A 12,105-nucleotide genomic window follows, 5' to 3' on the forward strand; every position below is an offset into this window, starting at 1 on the left:
AGGACCAAGAAGAGGGAGGGGCTGATCAGGACTCGCCTGCTGGGAGCCGAAGCTGCTAAAGGAGAAGTCATCACCTTCCTGGACTCTCACTGTGAGGCCAACGTCAACTGGCTACCTCCATTGCTGGGTGAGGAACCGTAAAACACAACTTATTGGAATTACATATCAATGTACCCACTTATCTGAATCTCAACTCTACAGCCAAGTCAAAACCTTAGTTTTCGCAACACGGAAACTTTTCTCAAATTTGTATGTTCCTACCTCTCGAGGACTGTTAAGACTATAACATGAAAGAGTCTGAGAAAGGAACATCGCTCTTTGGTTGAACTGTTCACAGCTCCAAGACATTTGCAATCTGTCAAGACGAGTCAAAAGTAGACTTTTCTTCGCCATAGGCGTTTAGAGCCAAAAAACCTTTGGAAGCACTTCATAAACCATTTTTTGTCATTACAATTCTTCAAACCCCATATTCCTTCCTTTGTTTCCTTCAGATCGAATCGCAGATAACAGAAAGACCATCGTGTGTCCGATGATCGACGTGATCGACCACGACAACTTTGGCTATGAGACGCAGGCAGGGGACGCCATGCGAGGGGCGTTTGACTGGGAAATGTACTATAAACGGATACCCATCCCTAATGAGCTGCAGAAAAATGACCCCAGTGAACCCTTTGAGTGAGTGCAGTTATCTTTGATACATTTGACGGCAGCGTCACAAAAACAGATCTATGCAAATCCAAAATCTCTGTAATGTATAGTCATCAGCAAATGTGCATTATTGGGAATTCCTTGGTTCACGTCCCATTTTGTCTGTTTTCTTCTTTCTTTTTCTTGTTCAGTTCAAACAGAACCAATAGTCTAGCATTTCATGGCATGTAACTTTAAAGTAATGGAAACTAAATAAATAAATAAACCCAGATACATATTCTGCTATTTGTAAGGCCAAACAACTCTGCAAGTGATGCCAGGCACTTAAATGTGTGAGCTTTGGGGGATTATCAAGACAGCACATTTCTATGACTGCATGCCAAAGACTATTTGGGTGTCCTGGGAAATACAGTAGGTATCATCAGGAAGGGTGGCTGTGCTGCAGGAAGATAAGAGACTAAGGAAGAACAAATGCGCTGCAGAACAATCAGAATCAATCCTCATTTTGTGAATTAGTCTGCTCTTCTTGCCCAATGAAATGACCTTCATCAGTGCAAATCCAATTTGAGTCGCAAAGATTTCCATTTTCATTCTGATTGACATTGCCGCAGCGGAGAATGAGGCACGGTGGGCAGGCAAAATCCATTGTTTGTGTGTGTGTGTGTGTGTGTGTGTGTGTGTGTGTGTGTGTGTGTGTGTGTGTGTGTGTGTGTGTGTGTGTGTGTGTGTGTGTGTGTGTGTGTGTGTGTGTGTGTGTGTGTGTGTGTGTGTGTGTGTGTGTGTGTGTGTGTGTGTGTGTGTGTGTGTGTGTGTGTGTGTGATTATGATTGTATCCCTGCTCTCATACTGCTGTAACTGTCTCTTTTGTCAGCGCCATCACCTCTCCCTCTGCCTTTCTTCTTGCTTCTGACTTCGCTGTTTCATTTATAAGCTTAGGCCTTGACACCATCTTTCTCCTCAAGGTCAATGGACTGAAATGGAGAATATGAACTTGAGCATTCAAATTAAATTCAGTAGACACTTGCAAAAGAACAGGGACTAGGGAAGATGGATGAATGTTGCCAGCTGAAGAAACTAATATATTTTTCCATTGGCTAATGTTGGTAAATCACAAGCAGACCACAACAACTCTGAAAAAATCAAATATTTTAAAATTGGCAAAATTGGTAAGTGATAACTCTAAGAAATGTCTGGTCAAAAAATAATTAAAAACTTTGAATCCCTCAAAGCACACATTTTGGTTGGCTTATAAATAGTTTGCAGTTGTTTGGTGCAAATCACATTGTTTGCTGTGTTTTTGAAACTTCCTTTTAAAAAAATAAACGTAACAACAACATAATAGAGACAGTAATTGCCTTGAAATTCAGAGCTGTACCTATTGTCTTTCTTTAGTTCTCTTTGAAGAAATACATTTTGTGTTACGGCTTGCTGAGAACCTGGGTGCGAAAAAAAATTGATATTACAATTTTTTTGGAAATGAACAATGACTGTTTTTCTTGTACAAAAACATTCAAATCAAATGTATCAATATTAAAAATTCTAAATATTTCATACCATTACTCTTACCCATGGCAGCTGTGCACACTTCACGGCTGTAATACATGTGTAAAGCCCCCCCGCTGCATTAAGTAAAAGCACCAATTATTTTATTATTTTATGACATTTCTCTTTTTACTCAGCCCTTTCCTCTTCACTTTATTTGAAAGCCAGATCCTGGAGTTACAATGATTAATGTTCACTAGTTGTCTGCTGTGCAAAAGCTCAGCAGACTATGAAACCCTTATGGCAGAAAATAAATTATTCAAATGTCCTCAAATAATTGTATTAGACTCCAGATCTAATAGTTGATGACAAACAGTGGTTTGAGAGTTAATGCTAAAAGTAAACCGTGTTTATTGGCAAACAAGGTACATGAACATGCCGCTGGCTATTATTTGGTTAAATTAAACTGGAACCTGTTGTGTTTAAATTATCCTCATCTTCACAAGCTTCATCTGAGCTGTGAGATATTAGTGTTGTCTGTCCTGAAGCCACAGTGTTTCATTCCACACAACTCGGGGAGGTGAAGTATGTTTGTCTTTTCGCCCTCCATCCAACAAAGCTAACAATCTCCACCCCAAAAATCAGTGCCAACACAGTGCTGCGCTCTCCATGCTGAGCTGACACACTCCTGTAAACTCACAACAGCTTGCAATCACTACACTTAGAGCCGTCTAACAAACCGTTGCCACCATTGGTTACCTTTGTTTCCTGATGAAAGTCTATTCACTGCATTCTCTTCAGCAATGCTGTAGAGAAAAAGAGTGTGTCGGCTTTGTGTTTTCTTTATCGAGCATACAAGTTACAAGTCTTAGGCAATTAACTGCTTGGACTTCACTGTTACCCAATCAGGCCAGTAGTGTGAAAAACACAAGAGCAATGATTATGATTGTCCTTTTTTAGAAAGATAGGAACATAAAATGCGTTTCTAAAGTATAACAGCAGTTCACCAACATGTTTTTCTCTGCAGAGTTTGTTATACCAGTCAGAATTGTCACTGGGTGACTAAACAAATGCATGTGCATACAGCAGGCAAATACACAATTATGGTCAGGATAGAACGTACTGAAACTAACTCTCACAGCCTGTAAACCGTTGTGAAATATTAGACACATTTTCACATTATTTTTAACAATTAATTTGATCATTCAGCATGAGATCAGATGTAAAAACCTTGCTTTTATATTTAAGGAAAAACGTGTAGTGAAAACAGAGTAATAATTGTTTTAATATGTATTAGCAGGGCTCAGAGGCTTCCATAGAGAAGACTTTAACAATATTATTAGATCCATTTGATTAACTTTCTGATTACAGAAATGTGGTTATGGTGATATAATAAGATACCTCAAATGTCATATTGCCTTTTTATTAAAAAAAGGCACCACTTAAATTACACTTGAGGTCAGTTAAAAATTAAAATGTTGTCTGTTCATTTTTTGTCGCAAAACTGTATGACATCACAGCAGAGAGATTAGAAAAAGATGGATGTAGAGAAATGTTCTCTGTGAAAAACAATGCTAAAGTCAAATTTTGATTCCCTCTTTGTCGAGTATTGTGTGTGAATGTGTCTCTTCTGTGTCTTACAGGTCACCAGTGATGGCAGGTGGGCTCTTTGCTGTGGACAGGAAGTGGTTCTGGGAACTCGGAGGGTACGACACAGGTCTGGAGATCTGGGGAGGAGAACAGTACGAGATCTCCTTTAAGGTACATAAAACATGTCGCCACCTCACACAGATCTGTAGTGTCTGAGTGAAGTGTTGGAAATACTGTAATGGATACTCATTGGGACCTTGGTTTAAATGTTAAGTGTTCACTTAAATCTGACAAAGAGAACTCTTCCACGTTTTGTGTTTGACTATCAGTTTGTTTCATAGTAATGCACATACATACACTGTAGCTATTTGAGTTGCTGATTTTTCTTGTTTTAAAGTATAGTGTAATTGCTTTATTGACACTCACATTGGGTTATTATGATTATTATGCATCCTTATATACATGTACATATACAATGCAGCACTAGATATGTTTTTGCATGTAGAACAATGATGATTAAATCAAATCTGAAATATGTATTAGTATTATGTTCAGTTATTATTTTAAATAACCATCCTAACTCAAAAGGCTTTGAAATAGTTTTTTAAGCTTTGCCTTTACTGTTCTGCTTATTTACGGATACTCACAGACTGGGAAGGACAACATGTCATCAGTTATGGGATGTTTGTCCCAGTTTCTTTCAGAGATCATTCAGAAGAAATCCAAGGGCAAGGAAATTACTTATCTCAATTGCTTATTATGAGCTGGTTTGTTTTAACATTAAATTGCTTTAAAGGAGGAAAGAGTATGTTCCATATGCTTCTCCTAATGTTTTATTAGTTTACCCAAAGCTATTTAGCTGAATAGCTTTAGAAAAAACATAGTTAAGCCTATGAGACATTCCCTATATGGTTTCAACCCTTGTTTTAGTCATTTAAGATAAGCCTGCTCTGTTGCATGGAAGACTCTCCACATTAATCATACTCAGAACACCATATTAGATTATGCTTTTCTCTGGTGCTTCAGCATGAATTATTATATTGCGTGACCACAACTGCCTGCGACTTGGCCAGCATGTTGAACTGATCTCCCTCTCCTCCGCTGCGTCCGTCAGCGGGCTCTGGACGGACAAAAAGGCTGTCATAATAATTCAATCACTGCTCTAAAGAGGAACGATTTTGTCGTCTCACTCAATTAAGCACAAAGGCCTCTGCTAGGTATTTGTATTCTATTGGACATATACGTCTCAACTTCTGCTGCTTCTTCATATTAATGTTTAATCTTTTTTGTATTTACTTTTCCTTATTGATACTAAAATGATGCAACATATAGGCTAGGACATTCATGGAAGCTTTTATATTTGCGGTTTTAAAAGGAACAAACCGAAGGTATGTAAAAAAGGAACGCAGTGAGCAGAGAATGGCATTCAAGTCAAGAAAGACACAATTCTGATCCTTTAATATAACTGAAAAATGAAAAAAACGTTTCTGAATCTTTAATAATGTTTTCAGAAGGTCTTGTTTTTTCACTAGCTTCATTTGGAATGACATGTAGAATCTGTTTGTTGCGTTTACTGCATGAACACAAGCATAGATTTACATCTTCATGTGCACACGATACACATACAGTATAACAGGTACTTACTCCAGAGTGATACTGTTGGTCACAAACTCCCCAGGGTACCTGAGTATGCATGGTCAAAGAAATCTGGTTTCTCCAGTTTCACCTAAAGCAGATTTATCTTTGTCTACTATCTTCAAAAAGAATGTCTGTGGTTTCTACACATATAATTAATGATATTAAGCATATTTATGTAAATACAGGTGATGTTGTATGGGGTAAATGGCTCAACAAAGCCATCTGCACTATACATGTAGAATAGTAGCTGGCACCAATTTTGTTGCATTTTCTGACTTGTTTTTGTAAAGCCCTCTATATATAAAGTTATAATTGTCTTTAAAAGAGATGGCAAAGCAATCTCAGTCCATGGTGCTATGGTTTGTGTCTTAATAGTTTGAGGTAAGCATATTGTAGAGTTGGTGTGTTTGAAGTGAGTGATGAGACTTTCAATTTAATCTGACCGGCACAAAACTCAAGCTCCAGATCCTTCCTGCCGCGAGGCGCCCTGTTATTGAGCTTGAGTGTTTCAGTGTGGGATGAAGACGGTGGAAAGGATTGGCACAGCAGGTCAGACCTTCCCCACAGCAGATGCAGAGAGGGTGCATTTAATCTGCCATATCCCCCGATTCTGTTTGTCAAACCTGGAGTGGTGCAACAAACTTGACAAGGAGTAATGAACTGAAATAGCAGCCAGCTGATGTCCACTCCGGAGAGTCAGGAAGAGGAGCGATGCAGAATAACAACAAACTGAATGGAAATGATAGAGTCCAAAGGAAGAGTCGATCAGTCAGGGGATGAGAAACATTTTCCATATTATTGACTCAATGAGCTTCCCCTGTCTACTTCCCTCATCAGACATGTGTCCTTGAGAACAATGCCAAACTTCAACGTGTGTATACATTGGAAATCATTATGAATAAAAGCACAGTATGGAGAAAAAAAAGGAAGAGAAATATCACAACAGATTTAGGAGTATAATATTGTGGCAAGATCGGTAAAAGGGAAGAATGATTAAACGAGCATGGTTATGATTGTAGAGTCACATGAATCCCTTGCATAGCGTTTAAAAAGTTTGACATTTATGTATCAAATATTCATGGCGAACACCCCACTACACAATCATTTGAAAAGTGGGTCAAATTGATCATTTTCAAAGACCAATTAGCTACTGTTAATCAATGAGATCACTGAGCCACACTTTTGATAAGCAATGAATCGGATAGTTTTGTATGATTACAATAAATTACACGTCACCCACAATCTGGCTTTTATAATACCCATACCCTGTGGAGTTAAAAAGTTGCTCTGCTCTCCAAAAGTACCCTCACAAATCTCACAAACCTCACAGTTTTTGTCATTGAGCAGAGCATTATTGACTGGTTCTCTTTGATCTCATTTGGTCTTTATGCTATTTACAAACACATACACTTTGGGGTGATTTTCGTAGGTTGTTCTGAATTGTGTTCCAACTCCTGCACTCTCCATACAATGGGGTTAATACCTAAGGTTATTTAAGCTTGTATCTAACCTGAAATAAAATATCTTTACCTGTTTTTAATCTCATATTTATTTAGTCTTTTTATCCTCTCCTAGGAAGCAAGACTCATAGCTTCCAACCTTGTACTTGATGTACACATTGCTTGATGTTTCTCTGTCATCCTCCCACTCTTTACATCGTTCCGTTTCTTTACATCCTAACCTTCTTTTCCCCTCATTGCTTTGTCTTCATGTCTTCCCACGTGTTGAATTTTTCCACTCTTATGTTTCATCCTTCTTATTTCTTGACCTACACAGCTCAACTGATATCTACACTGTTTAGTGAAACAAACACCAGCACAGAACTGGTCTTTATCACGGCTAAATATCTCTCTCTGTGTCTGTAGGTGTGGATGTGTGGTGGCCGGATGGAAGACATTCCTTGCTCGAGGGTAGGACACATCTACAGGAAGTACGTCCCCTACAAAGTTCCTGGTGGGGTCAGCCTGGCCAGGGTGAGTCTCTGCAGATGGTTTTACAGAATGTTGATGTGGATACAAGGACAAACAAGGATGTATAGATTGTTGCCTTTGTGTTCTCATGGGCTTTTACGCTGTATGTATGGAGATTGAATTGAATGCCAATCTAATTTTCTTCCCTCAAAATAGTTCCTAATCTTTACTGATAACAGTGAGGCATGTGGATCACTGAGGAAAAAGGAAATGTTTTGAGTCTAATAAATGCATGTTTTGGCTACTTAAAGCGTCACTAATTCCATTCACCTTCAATGTATAAGGGAGGTTGCAAAATCCTCAGCATCAGATATCGACAATAACTTTGAATCAAAGATTACAGTTTTTTTGGTACTGACTTAACTGTTTTGATAACACATTATTTCAAAAGCCATACATCATGCAAGGTTTAACAACAACTTCATCAACTGTACAGAGAAAATGTGGTTCTCAGGGTGCACAACTGTATATGTAAATATAAATGAATGAATACATGAATTGATGTCACTTGAGGGTTGGGGTTAGGATGGTGCTGAAGACTACAGGCTCAGAAATTGAAGAAATCTGTTAGACTGGAGTTTGAAAGGAGTGAATTTACCAGACCGATAGCTGCTCCTCATCTTTTGTACAGGCTAGTAGCACAAGGTAACATTAAACACTACTAGCATGTCACCTCCAAATCTCCGACCCAACTGTCTTGAGTTGCTTTATGGGTACGAATCAATGTTATGGTCCTCAATATACAATTTACATGTTTCCAATATTGAGCTTCCACAATTGGACACAGTGTGAGACATTTTTAATAAATAATCATCTAGCCTGTAGCTGAATCCTATTCATTATGCATGACTCAGCCTCAGTCTGACACCTGGCTCTGTTTGGCTTGGCTGAATGTGTAATTAAACCTCTTGGCTTCCATATTTGCCTCGTCGGTCTGACCATTGGCCCTTCACTGAAGCTGTATTGAATGCTGATATCAGACAGGCAGCAGGTTTATTAATACAGAAATACTTACTGTACCTGAGGCTGGGATGAATGCTGTTATTTCCCCTGTTTCCTCTGTATTTAACTTTCTATTTTAACAGATTTTCTTTAGCTGTTATATTGCTACTTGTCAGGAATGGATAAGACTGTAACTTAGAGTAATTATAACATATAACTTGATTAACAAACCATTCTTTATAATTTGGGTTCTTATGACTGGCATCATCCCAGTTACACACAAATTCACTGACACCATGGAGGCAGCTGTTTTTGGGGAAATCTCACAAGAGCCACCTGTTGCATTGACTTTTGCAAGAGACATATATGTTTAAAAAACAAAAAGTGTTCAATATTACCTTGTATTCTATTTCAATATTAACACATAGATGATTCTGTGGGCAAGTGTCATCCATTTAATGGTTTCAAGGCTTGAAAAACAGCTTTTTTTCACAGACAATCTGTCTTGTGCGTGTTTGCATGTGTGCGTGAGAGAGAATCCGCAGTTCCTCACTTAAGTCCATTCGACATTAAAGGAGATACAGCCATTGAACTCTACTTCACTTGGGAAGTTGTGCTTCGAAAGTGTAAATAATAAAGATAAAAAAATAGATGTTTTTGACGGTTCCACATAAATATCATGTATTTCGACTCTAAAGACCGCCAAACAAGTCATGTGCTTTTGATTAAGTTTAAAATGAAAATCATCCTTTTTCTAATGAGAGTTTCAGGTAAAAGGCTGTACCTGTTTTAATTAACATGCCACGTGAAAAATAATAGCTGGAAATAGTTAGTTTTGTATGTATCAACCCTGTCCTGTACATTAGCACAAATTGGACTATGTATCTTAAATGTTTTCATGACAAGTTGCTACTATTATTTTATACTCCCACGCCTTCCGAGAGATGATGACAGGTACTGAAAGATGACTGGCCGCCTTTTTCCTGAGCGGCTTTGATCATCTTGTCATGTCAGATGAATAAAAACATCATATAAAGATGATGTCTTACTCTGTTTTTCAATGAAGTCCAGAAACACAAAAATCTGCTAACAAGCCACATGATTTGAATACTGTGTGTACATACTATAAACAGAGTATGATAAAGTATCCACATTGCTGGCAGCTGTTTTCCTACAAGATAGTGTGCAATGGGAATCACTTGACTCTTATGACCTGAATCAGTGGTGGGTTTAGGAGTGGATTAGATATATTGAAGTAGCTCTGAGCTCCAAATTGTCACCTCTTAACCCCCAATCCTTGTAAACAACAACTTAAAGCTGCACTCGTCAATGTCCAAGGTAGCCAATGGATATAATGACTGTGTAAAGTGAGTGGCCTTTCTCATAATGACCAACCCACAGTGAATTATCTCCTTACTCTGCAACAGAAAAGCCAAATATATTAGTTTACATCCATTGCTGCCTGATCAAAATGAGAAAACTGAAAATCCCTTTTGTCTGGCTTCTTTCCTTGCAGGCACCAGTTTATTGTCACGGTAGCTCCAATGTTTGCACACAAAATATATTATTTTCATTTCAAGTTCATCCATATGGAATCTTTAGCTTTAACATAAGAGGTTTTTTCTCATTTCAGAATCTGAAGCGTGTGGCCGAGGTGTGGATGGACGAGTACGCCGAATACATCTACCAGCGCCGGCCTGAGTACCGTCACCTGTCAGCAGGAGACATGTCGGCCCAGAAGGAGCTGAGGATCCGCCTCAACTGCATGAACTTCAAGTGGTTCATGGACAAGGTGGCCTGGGATCTGCCCAAACACTATCCACCAGTGGAGCCCCCTGCTGGAGCATGGGGAGAGGTACAGTCAGCTCCCATACCTTAAACACAAAAAGGGTTGAGGAATTAGTCTCAATGATAGGTTTGCCAAATTTAAAACCATGACTCTAAGATAAGGAATCTTTGACATCGGAGCATCTGAAGTGCTGTGTTAGAAATGTATGCTTTAGAGCAACTATATCCAGGGTTGTTTCTTTCACCTTCCTTTAAAGTTATTTTTTCAAGACAAAGTTTGGGTGTGAAAGTGTCTCTTTAGTTATTAATGGGTCCATATCTACCTTAAAATCATAAGCATTTGTATGTGATTTGGTAAAAAGCTCAGTTGACAGTACTCCTGATTAGAATGAAAAGTTATTCAACCACATTTTTGATATTTTGTTTTTCAATTTTTGTGTTGTCACATTCTAAGACAAAAAAACAATTTGCCACGAATCAAGTCAACATTATAATCTCAAATGCTGAGCAACTTGGTTTTGATATCTCAATATAACCATTAGACCATTAGCATCATTAGTAACAGCTTCTTCTAAAATAACTCAAGAGGCTGTCAAGAAAATTGTGGCCATTTGGCTGTAATAATCCTATCTGTCTGTCGCAGCAGGCTGAAATCTGCTCTGACAGCACTCAGAGAGGAGAGCACATTCACTCAATGTGAATCAGAAACTCATTTGCATTTAATTGCCTCCCAAAATATACCAAACTAAGGGTCTAATTCGAAAAACTTGAATCTGCCTCAACAATTTAGTGCATGTGTGATGGTTTTAAAGGAAAAAGCTCCAGTTACTGTCACAGACTTAAAACTCCTGTCGTATAAATGATGATCGTGTCGGTTTACTTGTGTGAGACTTTGCTGATGTGTGTGTTTGATTATAGGTGCGTAACGTGGGAAGCGGCATGTGTCTGGAGAGTAAACACGTTGTATCCGGGAGTCCCATCCGCCTGGAGAGCTGCGTGAAGGGGCGGGGCGACGTCAGCTGGAGCCATGGACAGGTGAACAAAACGAAAAAGTCAAAGTCAACTTTATTGTCAATCTTTCAGTTTGTGCGTACAGACAGAGAGATCGAAATACCGTTTCCCACAATCCCGAATATAAGAATATATATGTCAGCCTCCTGACAGCCTGGTGGAAAAATATATAAGTTACTAAAATAAATACCCTTCTTCTAGGTCTTTAGATTGTATTTGAAATTATAGTGAAGATGCATCTTTGTTGATAGCTTGTCTCCTTATTAAATACATGTCTTCTTCTTTCTACACACTCACATGTCATATGAACTTACAAGGACATATAAACATCAAATACTACTTTGTGCTGCTTCATTATCTTTGCATTATTCCAAAGGAGTGTGTTCACTCTCACACGTCACACCGAAGATCTTTAAACCAAGATCCTAATATAAAATTAATGGATTGAATGTCTCCTTTTGTTTCCCCAGCTGAAACGCTGTGCCTCTGACACTTTAATTGCTCTAATCTGAAGATGCACTGTAGTTTCATCATCTCATCGTTGCAATCGGTATTCAGCATCAATGAGATATTGATTCACTGCTTTCACAGGAGGCGCTCCGACAGCTGTGCTTGTCAGGGATTTTCTATTTTCTATGAGGAGACGAGGGACTCATTCAGGAAGTCTTAGTGATGTCCAAGTGGCCAACGCTGCTCCAGTTTACAGGCTGTAGAGATTCTAATTTAGTTTGGTCAAATATAGTTATGGTTAGATAACAAAGTGCGCTTAGTTTTTTCTATCAAGACTATAATTCACGTTCTTTTGCAGCTATGTTTAAAGTATATTTCATGTTGTACCGCCTTCTTCCAGACAGATTTCAACATGCAAATATAGATGTTGTTTTAATTTCAGCCAAAGTATTTTTAAGATTTCTCCACTATTTGAACGTAATAGTTAAGCATTAATGTTCATTTGTCACTAAAATCTGAATATAAGGTCCACTTGTTAGCTCTTAACCATATAACAGTCTGTAAATGTTAAGTTATACACTTCATA

General features: G+C 38.4%; 1 protein-coding gene across 1 annotated transcript in view; it reads left to right on the forward strand.

The window, feature by feature from the left end:
- LOC117459019 (polypeptide N-acetylgalactosaminyltransferase 10-like) overlaps nucleotides 1-12,105 on the forward strand; it is an 82,689-nt gene that overhangs the window by 62,847 nt on the left and 7,737 nt on the right. The window contains exons 5-10 of the mRNA XM_034099849.2: nucleotides 1-127; nucleotides 492-675; nucleotides 3,774-3,891; nucleotides 7,224-7,331; nucleotides 9,904-10,125; nucleotides 10,977-11,093. The exon at nucleotides 1-127 is cut by the window's left edge and continues 59 nt beyond it. Of these exons, the coding sequence (XP_033955740.1) occupies nucleotides 1-127; nucleotides 492-675; nucleotides 3,774-3,891; nucleotides 7,224-7,331; nucleotides 9,904-10,125; nucleotides 10,977-11,093 (876 nt within the window). The remainder of the gene's footprint in view (nucleotides 128-491; nucleotides 676-3,773; nucleotides 3,892-7,223; nucleotides 7,332-9,903; nucleotides 10,126-10,976; nucleotides 11,094-12,105) is intronic.

The sequence above is a fragment of the Pseudochaenichthys georgianus genome, chromosome 14 (genome assembly GCF_902827115.2).
Source record: "Pseudochaenichthys georgianus chromosome 14, fPseGeo1.2, whole genome shotgun sequence".
NCBI classification, from domain to species: Eukaryota; Metazoa; Chordata; class Actinopteri; order Perciformes; family Channichthyidae; genus Pseudochaenichthys; species Pseudochaenichthys georgianus.